The following is a 24,114-nucleotide window of genomic DNA, read 5'->3' on the forward strand; positions in this document are numbered from 1 at the left end:
CTATACTTAAGCCTTAGACAGTATTGATTTATCACAAAATATTTGATGATTTGACCAGCAGTGAGATGATTTCCTGCCCAAAATGAGACGGATCAGAAGCAAGAACAAAGCACAAGCACATAATGTACATCGAGAGGTGATGTAGAGTTAATTTGGTCTATAAGTGCATTAATATTTGCATGTTTATTTGAGCCACTTCCCAGTGATGACCGTTAACAGTGTTGGAGCAAGCTAATGTAGCAGGCACTCTACATTAAATAAAGCTACAGCAGCCTGTAGCCTGCTACTTTAAAGCTATTTTCTTTAACAGTGGACCAACTTTATTCAGAGTCAGTCAAAGTCGGGGGGGGGTGTCAGTTTCAGGGCAGGTGTCCGGTGCTAAATTGGCTCCCGGCTAGGAAACAGGTTCCAAAGCGGGTATACATGATTCCAGAGCAAATTTGCTGTGGGGAAATGTAGCTTCTGAGGACGCTAAAGAGTTAAGCTACTGAAAAGCAATTTGATTCAAACCCAACACTGGATCAATAATTTGTCTCTAGCATCGACAAAGGGGTGTGATCCATAATACCACTCCTCCACAATCTCCAACATTCGGGTACGGACTACGGAAAACACTCGAGGGTCCAAATTAATCCAGTTTGTTTTGTGTTTTCTAGAAAGCAAAACAGGAGAATGTATTTGAAACCAGGTCGAGAAGAAGTGCTCTTAACTGCATTAAAATATTCTCTGTATTCACAAAGTCTATTATGGCACATCATTTGTTCTCCTGATGTGTACCTGCAAATGAAAAAGATAAAAACATTTAGTCTTGTACGCAAAAGAAATTGTCTTTGATATACCAATTGAGCATTTTAAGAGCCAAATTACAGCTTCTACGCGCTTTGGTGTCCTCAGCCAATAGAACCGACTAATAAAAACATCTGTTTTAAAGTCCTCCAGTTTGCGTCCACATTTTCAGTCAGTCTCAGCGGACCTTTCGGTGTCAGTGCATCCAGTCTGTGTCGCTCCCTTCTCTTGACGAAACTTCACCCGGTCCTGGTACCATGTTACCTGCTCCCTTACTTACTTACTGTGTCTACATGTTGTTATTAGTGCTGTCAGGCACACAAACACACACAGACATAGACACACACACACAGACACAGACACAGACACAGACACACAGGCATAGACACAAACACACACAGACATAGACACACACACACACAGACACAGACACAGACACACAGGCACACACAAGAAAGAGAGAGACACAAAGTGGACTGGCTATAGGGGGTTCGGGCGGGGTGTCAAAACACACGCAAACAGAGAGAGAGAGCATGGTGAAAACATGAAAACAGCTCCAACTGTGAGTAAACGACAGCTGAGGAGCAGAGGCGCTTGTCGAAAGAAAATGTTCTTTCACAAACTCCTTTAATCTGACCACCTTGCTTCCCTTCAGTCCCCGCGCTCCTCTTTCCTCTGCAAACAGCCGCTTTCTCCGCCCTCCTCTGTCTGTCTGTCTTCTGATGATGTCTTCATTAGCAGTCTGTTTCATTAACCCTCCTCTTTCTGACTTGACTAAACTACTCCAAATTCAATGAAAACGGTGATCGGCAATTGTTTTTATGTTCAAATGCCTCGTGTGGAGGAGATCATAAGATCTTAAGGCATCAAATGACAAACACAATATTTATGATTGATGAAAGTTGTAAATCGGTCAGATTTGACCCGAACACCACAGGAGGGTTAAGACACATATTTTCAATTCAAATCATTTCAGTTCAGCTTTCAGTTCAAAAGAGCATTATTGGCACGGGAAACACAGGTTTACGTTGCCAAAGCAAGTGTCAAAATAAAAATACGAATTAAGTACAATAAAAGAAGATAAATACAAAATGTGTAAACGCAGCTGTGTAAAACAGCAGCATCATATCACTTAGAGAATATGTGGTGTTTACCTGAAAATACTCTTAAAAGTATAAAAAGATAAGTAAAGATAATTTAAGATAAAACAGAAAAGTCTCGACAGCAGTTAAGTGCAAATTATGTAGCCCACATTATTTAGTCTTCTCTCTCTTTCTCTCTCTCTCGCTCTGTGTGCGCTCGCGCGCGACAGGTAGACCACGGGAGAGCAGGTTGTTCACCTTCTCATCGATCTCGGATTGATGAATTAATAAAAATAAATAAATTAAAAGCCAGTAAACGTTGTGTCACGTGCGCACAGTCATGTTTTCAAAGCTGCCGTATACGGTTGTATGATCAGTGACCTGTGGGGTCAGGGGATATGATAGACTGCGATTAATCTGCAACGCGTTTTACTGCCACCAACAGGTCACTCCTATGTAAGGTAAACACATAGGCCTCCACTTATTATTACACTACATTTATATGATAGATTCCGATAGTTACGTTCCTTCACTTAACGATAGGCCTACCAAATGTAAAGAATACATTCTCGATAAAGCTTAACTGGTCACCATGGGGAATTTCACAAGCCATCCTGAAGTATTTAAAGTAACATAATATAAACGTATTTGAAAAGACCGTCACTAGCTGTAATATGAAAGTGATAAACGCTGTTGGAGCCAAAATGTGCTTTTTACTTTGTTTTATGCTGGAGATAGTTTGTCACAGAGATGGGGTGTAATTCAGGCATCGCACACTGGGTGACGCCTTGGTCCGTTGTGCATAAAGCCAAGGCTCCAGGTCATTGAGGCCAGGTGTGTGAATGGAAGCCGACAGTGTTTGAGCGTCAGCTAATCGCCCTGTCGGCGTGTGGAAGCGTTTGACTGTGTTAAAGCCGTTTTATGTTTATATAAGCTAATGGACTGCTTCATGGAAACCTTGTTTTGTTTAGTACAAAGACATGTTAAATAAATGGATCGCAGCATCCTAAATTATTATTATTTTTTTTGTTATTTATCTTTCTTGGTTTACCATCTATTTTATTTTGTTTCATTTTTGTAAATAACTGCACACATTTCGGGGTATGTGTCTTTTGTTATGTGGGTGTAAATATGTATACATTTATATATATGATCATATTTTGTATATTACATAGAATAATATATATATATATATAATTATATAAAGTACATCAGATTGTTTATGTATTTTGTATATAAGTATTAATTTAGATTTGTTTTTTGATCAAATTGAATATATCATAAATGGCTTTATAAATGTGATATATACATTCATCAGTAATGAGTTTATAGTTTGATAACAATAAATAATTATGTAAATAATGACATGATATATTTGATATGAACGTATTAGTAATACAAGTTTAAGTAAATAATTACTGTGAGGTTTAAAGGAAGCTGGATAATGAGTTATGGAGAAGGGGTGGGATTAAGTACTGTAAGTGTGTACTTCTTCCCACTCCGTTTCGGATATGTAAACTGAATCAAGTGTTTGACAATCTGATACTGCATTATGCTTTCTATCTGAGTAATATTATTATTTTCTGTATGACCCTCTTGCGTCTTTTTTTAAAATGTTCGAAATAAATGCAATCCAATCCAATCCCATGTCAGTAGCTAGTAAGAGAGAGACACAAAGTGGACTGGCTATAGGGGGTGCGGGCGGGGTGTCAAAACACACACGCAAACAGAGAGAGAGAGCATGATGAAAACACGAAAACAGCTCCAAATGTGAGTAAACGACAGTTGAGGGGCAGAGGCGCTTGTCGACCAGCGCCGATAAATGCGCGTTTGGTGTGAACAGAAGTGCTCCTTCTCGTGCGATTTCCGTTGCGCGGCGCTTTGCAGCGCTTCGGCATCCGGTGTGGTCCTGGTGTTAGAGTGATACGTGCAGAAAGTGTTCTTTCACAAACTCCTTTAATCTGACCACCTTGCTTCCCTTCAGTCCCCGCGCTCCTCTTTCCTCTGCAAACAGCCGCTTTCTCCGCCCTCCTCTGTCTGTCTGTCTTCTGATGATGTCTTCATTAGCAGTCTGTTTCATTAACCCTCCTCTTTCTGACTTGACTAAACTACTCCAAATTCAATGAAAACGGTGATCAGCAATTGTTTTTATGTTCAAATGCCTCGTGTGGAGGAGATCATAAGATCTTAAGGCATCAAATGACAAACACAATATTTATGATTGATGAAAGTTGTAAATCGGTCAGATCTGACCCGAACACCACAGGAGGGTTAAGTCACATATTTTCAATTCAAATCATTTCAGTTCAGCTTTCAGTTCAAAAGAGCATTATTGGCACGGGAAACACAGGTTTACGTTGCCAAAGCAAGTGTCAAAATAAAAATACGAATTAAGTACAATAAAAGAAGATAAATACAAAATGTGTAAACGCAGCTGTGTAAAACAGCAGCATCATATCACTTAGAGAATATGTGGTGTTTACCTGAAAATACTCTTAAAAGTATAAAAAGATAAGTAAAGATAATTTAAGATAAAACAGAAAAGTCTCGACAGCAGTTAAGTGCAAATTATGTAGCCCACATTATTTAGTCTTCTCTCTCTTTCTCTCTCTCTCGCTCTGTGTGCGCTCGCGCGCGACAGGTAGACCACGGGAGAGCAGGTTGTTCACCTTCTCATCGATCTCGGATTGATGAATTAATAAAAATAAATAAATTAAATGCCAGTAAACGTTGTGTCACGTGCGCACAGTCATGTTTTCAAAGCTGCCGTATACGGTTGTATGATCAGTGACCTGTGGGGTCAGGGGATATGATAGACTGCGATTAATCTGCAACGCGTTTTACTGCCACCAACAGGTCACTCCTATGTAAGGTAAACACATGGCCTCCACTTATTATTACACTACATTTATATGATAGATTCCGATAGTTACGTTCCTTCACTTAACGATAGGCCTACCAAATGTAAAGAATACATTCTCGATAAAGCTTAACTGGTCACCATGGGGAATTTCACAAGCCATCCTGAAGTATTTAAAGTAACATAATATAAACGTATTTAAAAAGACCGTCACTAGCTGTAATATGAAAGTGATAAACGCTGTTGGAGCCAAAATGTGCTTTTTACTTTGTTTTATGCTGGAGATAGTTTGTCACAGAGATGGGGTGTAATTCAGGCATCGCACACTGGGTGACGCCTTGGTCCGTTGTGCATAAAGCCAAGGCTCCAGGTCATTGAGGCCAGGTGTGTGAATGGAAGCCGACAGTGTTTGAGCGTCAGCTAATCGCCGTGTCGGCGTGTGGAAGCGTTTGACTGTGTTAAAGCCGTTTTATGTTTATATAAGCTAATGGACTGCTTCATGGAAACCTTGTTTTGTTTAGTACAAAGACATGTTAAATAAATGGATCGCAGCATCCTAAATTATTATTATTTTTTTTGTTATTTATCTTTCTTGGTTTACCATCTATTTTATTTTGTTTTATTTTTGTAAATAACTGCACACATTTCGGGATATGTGCCTTTTCTTATGTGGGTGTAAATATGTATACATTTATATATATGATCATATTTTGTATATTACATAGAATAATATATATATATATAATTATATAAAGTACATCAGATTGTTTATGTATTTTGTATATAAGTATTAATTTAGATTTGTTTTTTGATCAAATTGAATATATCATAAATGGCTTTATAAATGTGATATATACATTCATCAGTAATGAGTTTATAGTTTGATAACAATAAATAATTATGTAAATAATGACATGATATATTTGATATGAACGTATTAGTAATACAAGTTTAAGTAAATAATTACTGTGAGGTTTAAAGGAAGCTGGATAATGAGTTATGGAGAAGGGGTGGGATTAAGTACTGTAAGTGTGTACTTCTTCCCACTCCCTTTCGGATATGTAAACTGAATCAAGTGTTTGACAATCTGATACTGCATTATGCTTTCTATCTGATTAATTATTATTTATTATTATTATTATTTATTATTTTCTGTATGACCTTCTTGCGTCTTTTTTTAAAATGTTCGAAATAAATGCAATCCAATCCAATCCCATGTCAGTAGCTAGCATGATAAAGAGTTATCTTCGAACCATTGGTGAGAGCGTAATTGCAACATTTCGTTTCTAAACGACTCTAAAACCAACGAAGAAGAAGCTTGAGGCTTTTATTCTGAAAAGGTCCATCCCGGAAGTCCGGTTTATGTTGTTTCAGCGCAGCACTGCACAGCTGTTTGGAGCAGGAGAGACTGATTTAAGGTCTCGGATATCACGCTGGTTTCATTCTATGTTAGTCTAACAGCGTAACGTCTACTCCCTGTTTCCGTCTCTTTAGTTATATCGTTTAGCGTGTCTTATTTACTAGCGTTGGTCTCTTCCGACTGGTGCCTCGCGCAGTTTGCGTGCTCTCAAGAGGATGGTTCTGTCAACATCACAACAAGTCGCCCTGGCTTTCACGGCCGTGCTCTTCACGTTTGTGGTCCTGCCTAGGATGTTTGGCGTCGGCGGTGGGTCCGGGACGAAGGAAACCAGATTTGATCCTCGCTACAGCAGAAAAGGTGAGAAAACTCACTCAAGTTGCGGGACGTGTCACACAGCAATATGCAGGGCTGCTGGACTGGGACAAAAAAAATCGGCCCTGGCATTTTTTTGCCCAGAGCGGCCCCCTACAGTCAGTTAAACATGATCCACAAGTTCAATGTCCTTGCGACCCCCTCAAATAAGAGTATGGTATAGACTACTATTCCATACATTTACTGCTAAGCAAAGTAGTAGGTCCTGTAACCAGAGCGCAAGCGTCCACTCATGACTGACTCCCTGGTGTTTAGCGGGGACTGTTGAGTACACTATCCTAATCCATATACACAATACAGAACAAGGTACTTACAGGCCTACTTTACTTAATTATTTACATGCAACGGTACTAAATATGTCTACTCCACTACATCTGAGAGGTAAATACTGTAGTTTTTACTCCACTACATCTGTCTGACAGTACAGATGTAGTGGAGCCTCCTTAGAGGCTTAGTACTCCTCCTCCGTGAGCAAATATTAAATCCCAAGGTTTTTAAACAGAAGAAAGGACTTGTTTTTGTGAGCTCATGAGAAGTGGACCTTTCAGAGATACAGTACTCACAGGTCAGCAACTCTACTCTGCAGTTTACTGCAACGTTCTCATCAATTCAGCAATAATGTTTTTCAAAAACATCAGATATATAGTAAAACACTGACAGGGACCATTTAAGTGTTAATACTATCACTACTGTCAATAAGTACTTTAACTCCATTTGAAAATATTTACACACTTATACTTAAAGGAATGCAGGACTTGCCTTGGAGTATTTTTACTTCCCTGCTTCTTTTACCACTTGCATGAATGTAATTATAGATGAGCTACAGTTGTGCTGTATTTTACAGTGTTTTCATTCTTTAAGAATAAGATCCCATGGCCCAAATGATCCCTAGGCCTAACATGTTAAAGATACAATCGTGAAGATTTTAGTGTTCATGCTCTTGAGCGCCTCCCACTGGCGATAATCGGTAATTATGAGAGCACTCTTCCCAATTTAACCAGACGACTTTGTCTGGCTCCCGTTGTCATGTTTCTAACTCTTGATTTTCCTGGCTGACGGTCGCTTTCCTTTTCAGACTGTTTGCTTCATCTGAGCGTCGAGTTTGTTTCTTTTTCTTTGGATTTTCACTTCTTGTTGAAGTTGTATCTGTAGTCATCCATCTTTTCTTTGTTTGCTCAGCCATAGTAGATTACTGTTTACTCGCAACACTTGCAGAGAGCGGAAAAGCAGCCGCTTAGCTCCGCCTACCCTCTCTGGCAGACCAACCACTGCTGGCTGATGGAAAACGCGTCACTAACTGGGCGCCGCTTGGGATTTTTTACGCAACACCCAGTCCATAAAAATAAGACATAGCGCAAATGCAAAGGCTTTCATCAGTGGGCCATAGGCTCAATCACCATTGTGTTACCTCATTCGGTGATAGACAGACATTAATTTACATGAAAATATCTCTGCCTCCCTGACACACACACCAATCCTCTCCTTTGCAGCACCACACCTCTCCTCTCTTCACCTGTTGCTGCATGATAGTGTGCTGGGTTCTACTGAAGACGGTTCAACAGTTATTGCAGCAAACAAATCAGTAATGTTTGCGCATTTTGCGCTATCCACATTTAGATTCTTGTTACTTTCACCCGCGCTTCTCTTCACTCCCCTCCGACGTCCGCAGTCAAGGAGAGATGAGCGGACCAAGGGGGGAGGAGAGGAGCCGGCTGTGTAGGTATAAGATAAAAAAGGAAGAGTGGAGCTCAACTGGAATTGAAGGCCATCGAGGAGAGATGGGTCTTTAGCAGCGACTTAAAAAAGTTGTTTTTGTCAGCGGATAATAGGAAATACTTGTTTCCTTACAGATAAGCTTGATTTGTATCCCCTCTTTGTTATCAGTGTGTTTATTTAAAGTTAGAGCAAAACAAAATCTTCTGCTCGTTGATCTGCTACCAGTCCCCTCGTTTCTTCCAAATTAAAACCTGCATTGACTAAATATGGAGGAAGTGGTACAAGCTGTAACCACAGCATTTTAGAACCCATTAGGCTGTAATGGAAAACTTGTTGGTTAGCAGACAGGAAGCAGCGTTAGCAGTGATGTGGAGTTGTTTTTTTGCATCTGCTGGATCACTTTTAGTACAGTATACATTTGTCATATCTGCCTGGGACATATAAACTGCCTGTGAGTGTTGGTGACAGGCGTGTGTAGAATAAAAACCAAATATATTTTATTTATTTATTTAGACCTCCTACAGTAAGCAGACTTTCCTGAAGGTAACACTAATTGAAGTAGGGCTGTGACCGAATCAGGATTCCTTGAGTTGAATCGGATCTGGCCGCTCAATATGAAGATTCGACTATACGCTGATATGTAGCAGTGTTTGAGGGGTACTCTGATGAAATATATTAGAACCTTAGGCCCTGTGAATATACAAGGAGCCTCATTCACCTTCATTAGACCTTAAAAAACATCATGTAAAATAACTGTGACGCAAACTTGCAGCGCTGAGAGGGGGCAAGCACGAGCGCAAAGAGAGGGAGGGAGGAAGTGATGACGCGATATATCATCATGATATCATGATGAACTGAGCGCAGGTTACAGCTCCTGCTCGTGTCATTCACAGCATGGTGAGACGTACTTTATACTTTATAGTAACGGAAACACGGACAGATCGCGACGTGATTGAGCCGGGTACAGAGCATGAGAAACACACACAGATCTGTGATCTCCCTTCAGTTAACCAACAGCGCATGTCAGGGAGAAAAAACGAAACAAAACGAAGGCTCAACTTGACGAATTTCAAGTCGACTGAGGGGTCACAGACAGACATTGGACTGGGCGACTTTCAGGGGGCAGCCCTAATTTGTTATTATTGAAGTAGGCCTGAGCTGCAGTTGAAAAGTCCTTATCCTTTTCTGTGACCTCGATGGAAGTTGGAAAACGTCATGAGGTCAAGGAAAGCTGTGAGGAGGATTCAGAAGGAGTAAGGAAAACACGACTGTGGTGCTCAGAGAATCCGACTGTGCTGGGCGGATGTTGATGATGTCACGTGGTTCTGTCGTGTAAAAAAACTACAATCTACCGATGATGGACTACAAAAGGCGCATCTATTGCCCGGTGCTTTCTCACTGGTGAAGGATCTGACTTCATTTAGATGTTTACAGTGTTTGAAGCAGTACGACCGTCAGGACGAGGCAGCTTTGAGCAGCGACAGTCTGAGGACCTGAGAAGTGTTCCTCAAACTTCTGCAGCCTGTTTAAGATTTAATAAATACATTATTTTATGAATGGTTTTTTTTAAATCCCTTATTTTACTGTATTTCTGATGCTGAATCGTATTCAGTTTGGTTGTTTCTGTTTTGTAAAACGATCTTATTCTATCTCATATCTTTTATCATATTGGTATTATATTACTATAGTCTACGCCTGTTCTGTCTCACTATGAGCTCGTAATATGTTAAGCACACACACCTGCAAACTAACACACTCCACCGTCGGGTATGAATATTAATTTATTTATCATATTTATGACGGGCAAAACAACGATCGCGTTTTAGATGGGAACCTCACCGACGCCATCAAAACAGACGAAATATCAACTTATAGAGGCACGTGGGTTTGAGCTTCAAACGGCACTAATCTATATTAACTTAAAGTAGAGACACAAATAGCCTACAGTTCACAGTTTACAGTACAATTTATTAATTAGTCCATTAATTAGAGGTGGGAATTACATTTAAAATAAAGCTACCAAAGTTGCAATCTCGGATCCCATTGGCTACAGTCTGAGACGATACAGCCTCTGGGGACACCGGTGAACGTGCCGGGCGGTAAGTGATTAACGACCTCCCGTCAAGACTTCCTGTTCCGCGTGCTGCATTGTTACAGAAACAGAAACTATTTTCTTGTGATGTACTTGTTATGAACGGGTCTTACCTTTGCCGAAATCCCAACATCATGATGCAGATTTGTAAGAAGTAAAAATTCAAGCTTTGTCAGGTCTGTCCTCAAGAGGAGAAGAAAACGTTTAAAATGTTGTTCAACGGAGGCCGGATCGATCTGATGCATTCGAGGAAGTCGGGAAATCTGGACGCTGAACGGCTTTCGTGACACAGCCTCAAGTTAATTCATCTCAAGTTAAATTTTAGATCTGGAACAGATAGTTAGCTGTTAGCGTGCAGATGTCTGTTTATAGAGATTAATAAGAAGCCTAATTGTTGTCAGATGACGCTGATGGGAGCTGGGATGGCATTACGGAGGATTACGTTGCGCCTGCTGTTGCTCTCCTCAAGGACTGTTTTTCTTGCATACGCCGCAGCCTGCTGATACGTGATTGGTCAATATTACTCGGACTACAAACGTACTACAAACGGAAACCAGAACACTTGCCATCCTGGAGATCCACGTCCCTGCCTACAGGTTTTACTATGTAGACTCTGTAAATAGAGATTACCAAAGGTGAAGTGAAATGTTGTCATATTTAGTTTATTTCTTACCCTCCTTTTGTATTTATCCACATGAATCATACGTTTTATAGTTTAAAAAAAAGCTATTTAATGCAGTCAAGTTGGAATTTAAATAAATCTGCTATCTTCTGTCATGTTAAAGCGTGTTTTAATGACCACCGAGAGGTGCGTCACGCGAGGAGTTGTGGGTCATTATTTTCTCCTCTCCTTTGGTACAGGATGCGATGAGATAATAAAGGAAGCAGTGAGGCTCCTTTCCTTATCATTTACAGAATTCAAACTGCTCTTATCATGGCTGACACTTACACACTTCCGGGTCGTTTCACTCAGTGAGGAACCCTCCCAACAAAAAAGCTCTGTTCGACCGCAGCCCTGGTTTAACGGTCTCGCCCGTTTCATGATACATTCTCAGAACACCTCATAGTCAGGTTTAATTTTCACGGCCTCCTCCCTCTCTCTCTCCCCCATGGTTTTGTGTTTGCAGCAGCAGCAGGTCCGGGCCCGGGTGCAGTCAGAGGCCAGCCCATCAACATGAACGCCCCCGGGTCACCTCAGACCCCCGAGAACATGCAGCAGATGAAGAAGCTGATGGAGCAGGAGCTGAAGAACGACAAGTACAAATCCAACAACAACAGCAAGGGCTACGTGTTCACTCTAATGCCTCTCTACGCCATCGGAGTGGGAGTGTTTGCAGCCTACAAGTTTTTGAAGGTAATAAAAGATGCATAAAACACCAAATTAAAGATTTTCACCTGCAAAGATCAGAAAGTGCTTAATCTTTATTGCTTCTTTTACACAGATCAAGTCTTCAGATGATCAGGCACAAAAAGACACATTTGCAAAAGGAGCCAAAAAGTCAGTGGAGGCAGGTGTGTCTCGCATGCAAACGGATTTCTATTTGCATATGTGGTTTTTGTTTTCTAACATGTATTTGGTTACCGTGAGTAGTTCACATGTGTTGTTGTTATCATCTTGTGTGTTTGTCTTGTGCAGAGAACCAGTTGAACGAGCTTGAACAAAGGCTAGCGCAGACGGAGAGGATGCTGAACTCCATCCTCACACAGCTCGACCCGCTCACTAACTGGTGAGATCACAGTTGATTTTTACACGCACGCTTTGGCCTGCGTGTGTGTGTGCACAACGCTTACTTGCTCTGCTTTACTTTGTGTAAACAAACATGATCACTTTTCTTTTGTGAGGCATGCTGTATAAAAAAGATCACTGGCAGATGACTTCAGATTACTTTCAATTTTTAAAAAGTACTTTACAGCCTTTAAAATGATAATCTGGAAGATTGTCATTTAAATAAATGTCCATTAAGTCACTATCTATCGCCGAATGGTGAGCCTATGGCCCACTGATGAAAGCCTTTGCATTTGCAGCATATAGTATTATTACAGACTGCGTGTCTGTGGAAAAAATCACGACAAATCATGACACGTTTTCCATCAGCCAGCAGTGGTTGGTCTGCCAGAGAGGGTAGGCGGATCTAAGCGGCTGCTTTTACGCTCTCTGCAAGTGTTGCGAGTAAACAGTAATCTACTATGGCTGAACAAACAAAGAAAAGATGGATGACTACAGATACAACTTCAACAAGAAGTGAAAATCCAAAGAAGAAGAAACAAACTCGACGCTCAGATGAAGCAAACAGTCTGAAAAGGAAAGCGACCGTCAGCCAGGAAAATCAAGAGTTACAACCGGAGCCAACTGGGACTTCTGGTTATCTGGGGCAAATGCGTCCGCCATTGCCTTTTATCACGATAAGGTGCTGCCAAATAGAACAAAACTGAGATCTTCGAGATTATAACTTTAAGACCCGTTAATTAAAGTAAATCACTTCTTTTTCTGTGAACAATGAAGCATGCGGAGAGGACCGCTGGCTAAACAGAGCAGCTGTGTTTTTTTATCATGTACATTTATCTGTTTGTTTTAATTGGTCATCAACCAGAGAAATCAGAGTCTGCTGTGTGATTCACAGGTACCAGCTTGATCAGTGTAGACATGCACAGTCTGCTGTAACGTTAACAGTATTCAGGAGACTGAGTGATACACAGTGAAACGTCCCAGTGATGTTGTGCTCCATGTCAGCACTCATTGAATGCCTCTGGTCCAATCAGATTACTTGGTCGGAACTAACTGTTGTATAAAGACCCATCAAATAAACCTCACATAGTCATAAGCTAACTAGCCAGCTAAGCTAAATAACTAGCCGCCCTACAAAGGGCAGTGTTCACTCACTACATGCTCAGAGCGTTTCCTCTTAGATAAACCCTGTGTTCTATCCTCATGCTGTTTCCTCTCTTCTTCTCCTCACAGTGTGAAGTCGGTGGCTCAGGACCAGAAGAACGAGATCATGTCTCAGCTTCAGACGATACGCTACCTGATGAAGAAGAGAGGAATGGAATGCCCGCCTCTAAACATCAACGGTGGGCTGATTGACCGTCTCATTCTGTGCTTACACAACAGGCTTTAACAGCTTTTCTTCATTTGATTTAAGCAATAACTTTTTTCCCCGACTGTTACTTACAAGTGATTCAGATGGACACAAATGAGATCAGGCTTCACAAACCTGAAAAATTCTATGATGGGTGCGTGCTAACTGATCGTGCAAATTGCCAGTAAGAAGCCCCCCAAACAGCAGGCTGAACAATCCCATTCAAACGCTGCGGCCGTGCTTCATGCTGCAGTCACAGCTTGCAGAATGTGTCTGCGTGTCTTGTTGTGATAACGCAAAATTTGAATCTCAACCTGTGCAGCCACATTGGGATGCATCTATGGAAAAGTGTTTTGCATCTAATTTTAACCTTATGAATGTGGGTGAAGTCTAATTTGCAACCTTGCAGCACTGTCTGGCTATTGTAAAATCAGCTACAGTATATCTGCATAACATATTTTGACATGCATCCTTTAACTGTGACGAAAATGTGTTCTTTGCTGGACACTATGCACTTTGTATAAGAACATGTTAGTGATCTCTGGTGGAGTCTGTTTCTAAATGACTGTCTACACATCTTTCTGTATATCAGTGACGTCAATTTACTGATATATGACATTTCATATGATAGGTGTAGACTCAATGTGCCCCAAAATTAAACGTTAATAAGAAACTAAGTGAAAATAGGCAAAGACAGTACATGATAAAAGCCAGAGACATCGGAAAGAATAGGGCAGAAATATATGAAGGCATATAAAGACCCCTACCCCCCTAAAAGTTTGCATGAAAAGATATCTTAGTCTTCTTTTAAAGGAAGCTCCTGTTGAAAAAGAGAAGCCTCTTAAACAGGGATGTATTAGATGATCTCTTTTCTTCTGTGTCTTATGTTAGTTTGCTGTTGAATGTGTTTTATGCACACTCCACACCCTCTCCTTGTTTAATGGTTGTTTTGGTAAATGGAGTATTATGCACACAGGGTTGCACAGCACTCTGGTCATCCGCTCAACATGAGTGATGTCATCCTCCCGCTCTGCCGCTCTGAGTCTCTCCCATCTCACTTTCATTCACCGCCTGTTTCCTGCCGCTTCCATTTGCTGTTTTAGAGCGCTTTAAGCTACATTCAATTAAACGCAACACTTCCTGCCCGATGTTTAAAAGCCGCCTCAATGGATAGAATTTCTTCCACCTCTCATATTCGCAGGAAATGTTTTGTTTCATTGACGGTAACTTAACTGCCCTAAAAGAACGGCACAGTAGAAGCGACTGAACCGTAAATAAAGACAGTGGAACTCAGCAGCAGAGTAAAATGACTTGTTGTTGGGCTGTTGGAATTATTTATGTGGATTGTACACAGAAGATTATGCTGAATTTTAATTTCCACACTTTTTATCGTCTGATCTAAAGTTGTTCGGTCACTATTTAATTCCCTTGTTTTGTGGCTTTCAGAGGCATCCTGCGGGCGTAATCTGGACGAGCTCATCGAGTCACTCGGAGTTAAAGACACCTCGGCAGTGGAAGCTTCTCTGGCAGACAAGCAGACCTCTGCAGGAACAGAAGAGGCTTCCGAAAAAGTCTACGAAAAGCGTTTGGAAGCTGAGGGTGAAGCTGCAACAGAAGGCGAAGAGATGAAGGAGCTCACACCAGAGGAATCTGACGGGGAGGCAGAGGATGGAGGGAATGTAGAGGAAGAGGGGGATATAAAAGAGGAGGAGCAAGAAGGATCGGAGGACTCTGAGCTCCTCCCGTCCCTAGAGAGCTCCTATGAGACAAACATTGAGGAGGTGGGAGCAGAACAGCTGGCGTCAGGCCTCAGGCGACGCAACAGGCCTGAATGAACTCACTGCAGTACTCCCACACTGTACAGACACGTGACAGATTATTCTGATTATTTATTATCTGAAAGGCTTTCATTCCAAAACGCTGTCTACTAATTCATCCAAACATATTGCATTCATAGAAAACAATAACCTCACAAAAAGCTTTCTAACAGTGAACACATAGGCCTCTATTTTCCTGTTTGCTGTTGCAGAGACAAGCTCATGTGCATGAGGTCACGGAGGGCATAATCAGGGTTGTCCTCGATGATTTCCCGTAAAGATGAGCTGAGGGATTAGTAATCATCCTGTCACTTTTCTCTTCTTACACATTTCAGCTGCGCTACTCACAGAGGAGCATGACAGACCAGAGGCCTGTACTATGAAGCACGATCTGGTTTAAGCAAGCTAACTTCAGGTTAAATCTTGGTCCTCATGGGGAATCTACACAGACACTGTAGCGTCAGACGAACGTGCACGACACGTAAGCGTCACGGCAGCATCTGTTTTGCAATCTACACCGGCTGCGACTACAGCAAAGATGCGTCTCAAAGTCAGCCGATGGTAGTTCGTTTCCTGGCCATAAACTGCGACTTGTAGAGTTATTTCTTAATTGTGCATAAATTCTGTTTTTCTGTAGGATGTAGAAGTCAAATGAGAATTAATTAATAGGATTGGTTTCCCCACATGTTGAGGAAATGTAAGTATTCACTGCTCTTTCAAGTTAAGCTTGCCTGCTCATCAAGCCGATCAATAACTTGAAGAGGAAACTGAAATGGAAGTTGGCCAAAATGAAGTGATCACATCGTCTGACATGGATTCCTTGGTTGTGGGCATGTATTTACAGAGCAGTCAATGGCTTTCTACACTTCACTGACGTACAGTAGGAGAAAATAGACTTGTGTATTGCGCCCGCCTCCCGCGCAGCATACGAGGCTGGAGGAGATTGAAGCATTAAATAACATTGGAGCCGTTTCTCTCCCAGCACACGTGTCAAAAATACGCTTCAAATACGCCGCCTGTGTAGATTCCCCTTCAGGGTTGAAGTGGTGCTTCACATCACATACACCAATCAGCCATAACATTATGGCCACTGACGGGTCGAGTGAATAACATCTAATTACAATGGCTCCTGTCAGTAGGTGGGATATGTTCGGCAGCAAGCGAACATTTTGTCCTCAAAGTTGATGTGTTGTAAGCAAGAAAAATGGGCGAGCGTCAGGATGTGAGGGACTTTGACACGGGTAAAATATGATGGCTAGACGACTGGGTCAGAGCATCTCCAAACCTGCAGCTCTTGTGGGGTGTTCCCGGTCTGCAGCGGTCAGGACCGACCAAAAGTGGTCCAAGGAAGGGAAACCAGCGAACCGTTGACAGAGTCACGAGCGGACAAGGCTCATTGATGCACGTGGGGAGCGAAGGCTGGCCTGTGTGGTCAGATCCAACAGAAGAGCTACTGAAGCTCAAACTGCTGAAAAAGTTAAGTTCTGATAGAAAGGTGTGAGAACACAGAGCATCACAGTTTGTTGCGTATGGGGCTGTGTAGCTGCAGACCAGTCTGGGTGCCCATCCTGACCCCTGTCCGCTAAAGAAAGCGCTTACAATGGGCACGTGAGCATCAGAACTGGATCACGGAGCGATGGGGAAGGCGGCCTGGTCTGATGAATCATGTTTTCTTTTACATGTGGATGGTCAGGTGCGTGTGCGTCGCTTACCTAGTGAAGACATGGCACCAGGATGCACTATGAGAAGAAGGTGAGCCGGAGGAAGCAGGGTGATGCTATAACCAATGTCCTGCTGGGAAAGCTTGGGTCCTGCCATTCATGTGGATGTTACTTTGACACGTACCACCTACCTAAACATTGTTGCAGACCACACCCCTTCATGGAAACAGTATTCCCTGATGGCAGTGGCCTCTCTCAGCAGGATAATGCGCCCTGTCACACTGCAGACATGATTCAGGAATGGTTTGAGGAACACAAGTTCAAGGTGTTGACTCAGCCTCCAAATTCCCCAGATCTCAATCCAGTCGAGCATCTGTGGGATGTGCTGGACAAACAAGTCTGATCCATGGAGGCCCCACCTCCCAACTTGTAGGACTTAAAGGATCTGCTGCTCCCGTCTTGGTGCCAGATACCTCAGCACACCTTCAGAGGTCTAGTGGAGTCCATGCCTCGACGGGTCAGGGCTGTTTTTTGGGCAAAAGGGGATCTACGCAATATTCGGCAGGTGGTCATAATGTTATGGCTGTTGGTAACTCCTGCTGCTCCTGGGCAGGTTTAGTGTGTTCAAACTGATAGATAAACTTGCGACGCCTACTGACCAATCAGTTCTCCTTATTCTGGAGCTCGATGCGTGACTTCTGAGAGGGGAGGAGGGCTGGAATGATCAGATATGCATTTTGGTTTTTCTCCATAATAATGAAAGAGTTTAGAGCAATTGCTTTTGTAAGGTTTAACTAAGCCAGATCATGAAAAGATATCCTGGGTATGTTGAACTTGCTTCGTAGTAAAGGCTTCTGGGGCCGAAAGCATACATCTTATTAAGTGTAACATTCTTAACAAAATTCTGTCTTTCATCTAGTTTTGCTGCTCGTCCTCAGCTTATCAAACACTGATCGATATACAGAAACACTTGCATATGGTCTGAATGCATGTTGTTCATACATCGAACCCAGGTCTTCAGATTTCCATTGGTAATGTGTCAGAAACAGCTAAACACATATCAAAGAGCTTCCTGCTTTCCTCTTTGTGCTGACATGAAAATAGAGCCCACAATGTCCTTTACTTTTTGTCAGCCATTTTTCCTAACACTAACACTAACACTCACCTTTTTAACCTGATTTCGGAATGATATTTATAGACATCTTTTGTTTTGCTAGCTTTGTCCTCAGTTCAGTTTTGCAACCGTTTTAATGCTGAAGCCAAAAGTGTGTTAAAAGTGTGTATGCTATGTTAAAGGCAGAATGAATAGGGATGCACAATACTATAAACACATCATCTATACCGCCTGTCAAAGGCTTTCAAATCATATATTACGGGGCGCTGGTTTAGTTCAGTGGGTAGAGCAGGCGCCCCATATACAGAGGCTACAGTCTTCCATCTGGTCGGCCCTTTGCTGCACGTCATCCTCTCTCCCTTCATCTGTCCTATCAGTAAAGGCATTAAAAAAAAATCTAAAATCATACATTTAAAACGCCCAAAAATAACACTTATTGATAATTCAATAAGATGACGTGTAGATTATGCTCATGCGACGCAAGCTGTTGCAGATTCTGCTGACCTAATTGCCCTTCACCACACGCTCCAATGCAGCAGGTGGTGGTATGCATCTTTTAAAGAGCAGCTGATGTTTTAAGACATATAAAATGCTTGAAATAATACATTCTGTCTGATATGTTTGTTCTGCGAAATACGTTGAATTACCTTGTAAAAATCCTCCCAAGGTATCTCCTCCTTCTCCCTCATTAAAATTTCCTGAATCTGCAAAGTCCCCGCCCACTATTGGGCTATTTGGCTCCTTCGGTTTGTGACGTCTCAAACCTGCCAATCTGAAAACGTGTTGTTCAGCCTGTCCTTGGTACACTGCAGTTTAAAAGCAGACAGGCCCAGCCATGGAGACGACTGCTGATGTTGTCCCTGATATGTCTTGTAGCACATGAAGAACACCACATGGAGATGTTTACAAAGTTAAACACTGGATTTTCACTGGACGGGGGCTTTAAAGTTTCTACATAAAAATTAATATGGGATGTTTTTTAAAATAAGGTTTTATTATTCTGATGTTTTGCTCTTGCTTGCGCTGCTTCCTCCCTTCATTGACTCTCTAAACTGCTGGACCACCGCTGCTCTCCCTCGCCTGACTCTGAATGGTGCATTTACACATATTAAGGCACAAATCCTACTCATTCTGTCTTTAAAGTTTGCTGCAGTCAAGTTTACCAGCTTGTTGCCTTTATCTTTCCTTTCTCCTGGTGGACATCTTGTCAAAAACAGACGCAATTAATAACAACATGACTGTTTTATATTCAGGTATTCCAGTGCAGCACGTGATTTACATTATTTGACTTAAAGTGGTAATCTCGAAGATTTCTGTTTCGTTCTCTTTGGCGGCACCTATGGCGAGTGTCGCATGTGTGACGTCCACGGTTGGATCAGTTTTGTAACTCTTGATTTTCCTCGCTGACGGTCGCTTTCCTTTTCAGACTGTTTGCTTCATCTGAGCGTCGAATTTGTTTCTTTTTCTTTGGATTTTCACTTATTTACAATGTTACAATTCTTTTTTACAATTTTATTTTTGAAGTAAAAGTGGAAAAGCAGCCGCTTAGCTCCGCCTACCCTCTCTGGCAGACCAACCACTGCTGGCTGATGGAAAACGCGTCACTAACTGGGCGCCACTTGTGATTTTTTTCAGCGAAAGTCGCCACAGACACCCAGTCTGTAATAATACTATATACTACAAATGCAAAGGCTTTCATCAGTGGGCCATAGGCTCAGTCACCATTGTGTTACCTCATTCAGCGATAGACAGTGACTTAACAGACATTTAATTCAATGAAAATCTTTGAGATTATTACTTTAATTTACTTGGACACTTAAAATGGAACAAAACCATCAGATCCACCATGGCTTTACTTGCTATGATGAGTAAATATGTGCAATTAAAGGGGCATTTTCATGTAATTATTCCACTATGATTATTCCCACAGAACATGAGCATGGGAGGCACCACCCTGCAACCCTGCATCACCCTGTACTGCTGCCCTTTTCTCCTGTTGGGTTTGACAAAGTTCCAGAGAAGGATAAAAAATTACTTTATTTTATTAATATATAATAATTATTTATTGAAAAGGGATGATGCTTTTTTTTAGCCTGCAGAATATTATAGTATACATTGTAGAGTGAGAACTTCTGGCATGTTTATGCATCAAACATAACTATGCATGTATGATTTAGTTTTACTTTGCCTCCATGTTGTGACTGCATGATGTTTTTTATTCAAGAGGGAATTGACAATCATTTGATCAACCAGAAACACATATTTTCTCATATTCAATTGTTCACTTGTTTTACTGTTACATTACTTTTAAAAAAAATCACTGTTTTGTTTGCATTTTTTTGTGTTGTGTGTTTTGTTGGATGCAAATATCATAGAAAGCAATCAGTTATTAGTCATGCCTTAGATTTCAAAAACTTTTTGAAATTGTGATTTGAAATCCTTTTGAAAGGTCACTGCGAGGAGGCTTTGTCTTGTGTTGTGTCACATACATACTACCAGGGCGCCATAACTCTAAATTATTAAACAAAGAACCACATTTCAAGCACTGAAATATTAACATTAATATTTCTTTAGGTCAATTCCGACTTCAATGACTGCTATAACAGCACTCCAGTTTTTCCTGTCATTGACCTCGTTATGTATGATCATCTTTAATCATATGTCCATATATAATCACATTACACAGTTGAGGTCACAGTCATTTCATTCAACTCTTCAGTGTATAATAGAAGCCCAAATGGTGATGTTTTAATATGTGGTTAAAATTAAACGAAAGTAACAGTTTTTTCTCTAAATTGAGATGCCCCTGTATTATAGCATTTACTGTGTCATACAAGATCAACACACAATCTTATGCCTTATTAGTGATGAAATGTTGGCCTGGAGATGTTTCCGTTGTCTTCATATATTTGTTTTACAGTTCTTACATTAAGTTGCCACATATTGAAAACCACAACTCTTTGCCTTAATGTAATTTGTTAATGTTTTTGTATAAGTTCTTACCCTTCATGTGTTGAGTATTGTGTGTTTAATGTGGGGGTTGTGTGAGGAAACTCAGCCTGCCTTAGTAGAAAATAAAACAACAAAAAAATAGTGATGCTTTTTCTCCGCCTGATATTTGAGCATGTGATGGTTATTTAAGCTTAAATCCAAAAGGGCTCATGCTAAAGATGTTGAGCGTCTTCATCCTGTTTCCTGCCAAATTGAAGTGTAGAGAGTCTACAGATCACCTGAATGGGGAAAAATGTCATGTTACTCTAAATAAAAGTATGATTTACATTTTCATAAATATTATGGCGGGAATAAGCAACCAATATTTGGCCTTTGAGTTCCTTCAGAGGCAACCACTTAGGTAGGAAAAAACGGGACAACTATTTTTAGGGTTATGTGAATAAATGTGGGTGAACTAGCACCCATTGACTTGCTAGCTTAATTTTTATTGGATAAATTATCAAATGAATACAAACTACAAAGAATTTTGCTTTAATTCAGTGAGTTTTCAAACATTCTTTTTTTGAAATATTTTTAAACTGATGTATATCTGCATAGTACCAAAATGACTCAGCAAAAGCTGTGTCGTTTTGATTGTCGACACCATTGTTCAGGTTAAAGGTAATGCTGCGTTCACGTCACATGGGAATGTACATAATTAGCGGTTTCCCACACTTAAGGGTTGTGTGTTTGGCGCCATGGTATACGTAAGTGTCTGAAAACCAAACAACAACATACCACACGACAGGAAAAGCTTGTCTTTAAAGGCAGTTAAAAACATGTGGGTTTGATCCATTAGACGTGGGCCACATCATTATCGTCTTGCATTGTCAGTGAACAGTGTTTCTAAACCTTTCAAGGGCAACTGCAATCACTGAACTGCTGTAGGCTACAACTGAGTGGTGAGTGAAGTTGTAAACATGAGTAACTTTCCTATCTTCTATCAATCCTGTAAGGCGTGAATGCAGCATTAAGTCATGTGAGATCATTAAACATACCATACCAATTAACAGTCGTAGAAGAAGAAACGTTGAGGGGGCAACGGAAACAAGCTAAAATTAAAAGTAATGACATTATCACCTTTTCGCTTGATTTGGCTAAGGTGTACTGAGCAAAAACTGAAACATATTCGGAGTCGTGTTTTGGTCAACCTGACAAATGTAAGTCAAATTAAATTTCCTTCACGCTGTCTTTTGCTCTTTACCAACTAATAAGGGAAATTTCCAGCTTTATATCAGCTAACTGTTCAATGTGTTCACAAGCTAGCGGCTAAAGCTAAAGCTACCTTTTGCGGCCGAAATGAGAGAAGAAGTTAGACTGAATAAAAACTGAAAATGGAAGATGATTAACATTTTATAAACGTACATAGTTTCTGTACGACTAATAAGGTGAGTCGCCCATTTACATAAGGCATTTTTCACAGTAGACGTTTTGACATGTCATAGCAGGTGTATTTAATTATATATTTAGGGTGTGTGTGTGCCAATAAGAGGAGGGCCAGGTATTGTACCGCCTGGCCCAGTGGAACTTTGACATTTAGGGGAAGTGAGCCATATTCAATGTTATTAATAACACCTGTGCTATTCCTGATATGAATCATGATTTCCTTAAAAAATCTTTGGAACCAATCAGCCAGCCAGATTAACTTGTGCTTGAAGTAACTGGTGACGGTCACAGATGTGTGTGGGCGTGACTTATGAGTCCGTTGTACACAAACAAGCAAATAAATGACGCTACTTCTTCGATTCTGTATTTCATTAATGAATCGGTGTCTTTTGAGACATTGTAAGACACACAGTTTGCTGGAACATTCATTTTTCTGTGGACAACACTACATGACAATAGTGGACTGTACACTCGCCACCGCTGATCGCTACAAACGTGTCGTCTCTGCTTCTGTTTTAACTTAAGATAACGTAATGCCACGGACACATCGAGTAAACTCAAACTCAATACATTTAAAGCATGAGTCATCTGTGGTGTAAAAGAACACATTAACTGGTCAGCTGAAGTTTGAATGAACTTGTGATGTTCCGCTGTGTGCGGCTGTGGTTGCAAAGGCCATCTCAGAGCTCGTTTTTATGATGCCAGAGCACTGACGTGCACAGATGACAAAAAGTTATCCACAAGTAACTGTCAAAAACTCTTGGATTTAGTTTCTACGTTATCTTGCTGCACAGTCTCAGGGAATTCCAACCTGCAAATCCGTTTAAAACGATGTCTAATGTAAGTATTAGACAGTATACCTTCTTCTTTGTATTGCAACCACATTTTTAGTTTAAATTGCCTTTCTGTCTGTAAAAGTGACCAGTTCCACCTATTCTTTTATATTAATTTAATTAATAGTTAGTTAACAAACTTCCCAGTTTTAGTTAACAAACTTCCTAGAAAAGATCAGTCAGTACGGTCGTCCCTTTCTGCTTCTTGAAGTTGAGATTCTAACCTCATCATTTTTCCTTGTTTTCTTTGTACTAGAGTTAGGTACTACGTGACCCCTTATATAAGCCTTCTGAGGCCGGCCAAGCTTTGCCCAATTTCTTTATTGAAACCAACATCTTAAAGAAGCACTACAGAAAAGATTTAAGTGTGCTTGCATTCATAGGGACTCAACAGAGACGACAGGGGATATGCAAATCAAGCACAGTCCTGAGAAGACAGCTTAAAATATGGTGAGTTGTGGCTTTAACATAAGATTAAATAATTGTCATGCATCTTTATTGGAAGTGTCTTGCCTGTTAAATGTTCTCTGATTCTGCTATTAATATTCTCATAAAACCCTGTCACCATATTCCAAATGGATTCTGTCACACTGTCTCTTTGCATCCGCAGATCCACCGTAAGCTACAGTATTCGATCCCTGCTCTGGAATCTAGCTGAAGGAAGTGTTGATAATCCCTCTGTATCCTACAGATGGCGCCACAGGAGCACAGATACAGCAAAGGCAAAAAGGTAAAGGAGGTCTACAATTTTGCACAGATGCTAAGATGTATATTGATATGCCAACATCAACAAACGCTCAGTTTTCATTTATTTTAGATAGAAAAAGTTAAAGATAGATTCATAAATGTGAGTTAAATGCCGTGCAACACATTCAGTACAGGCTCATGTCCTTGTGAGTTCCAACGAAATGTAAGTACTTTTGAGAACTTCTCCAGAGTATCCTGGTTAAATAAACCACCGCCTCTT

The 24,114-nt window shown here is 40.9% G+C and overlaps 1 protein-coding gene across 1 annotated transcript; it reads left to right on the plus strand.

Moving 5' to 3' along the window:
* Positions 1-6,154: 6,154 nt before the first annotated feature.
* On the plus strand, positions 6,155-15,747 carry LOC138599860 (protein RIC-3). Its single transcript, XM_069671614.1, has 6 exons — positions 6,155-6,445; positions 11,396-11,622; positions 11,711-11,780; positions 11,905-11,995; positions 13,228-13,337; positions 14,792-15,747. Exons 1-6 carry the CDS (start codon positions 6,304-6,306, stop codon positions 15,178-15,180), a joined length of 1,029 nt encoding a protein of 342 aa, XP_069527715.1. The 5' UTR covers positions 6,155-6,303; the 3' UTR covers positions 15,181-15,747.
* Positions 15,748-24,114: the final 8,367 nt, after the last annotated feature.

This window comes from Semicossyphus pulcher, unplaced genomic scaffold (genome assembly GCF_022749685.1).
Source record: "Semicossyphus pulcher isolate SPU_LCO1_2020_fin unplaced genomic scaffold, fSemPul1.0.p SCAF_20, whole genome shotgun sequence".
NCBI classification, from domain to species: Eukaryota; Metazoa; Chordata; class Actinopteri; order Labriformes; family Labridae; genus Semicossyphus; species Semicossyphus pulcher.

Coding starts and splice junctions, on each gene's coding strand:
- LOC138599860 (XM_069671614.1), top strand. CDS start 6,304: ATGGTTCTGTCAACATCACAACAAGTCGCCCTGGCTTTCACGGCCGTG. Junction 6,446..11,395: donor TCCTCGCTACAGCAGAAAAG/GTGAGAAAACTC, acceptor TTGTGTTTGCAG/CAGCAGCAGGTCCGGGCCCG. Junction 11,996..13,227: donor CTCGACCCGCTCACTAACTG/GTGAGATCACAG, acceptor TTCTCCTCACAG/TGTGAAGTCGGTGGCTCAGG.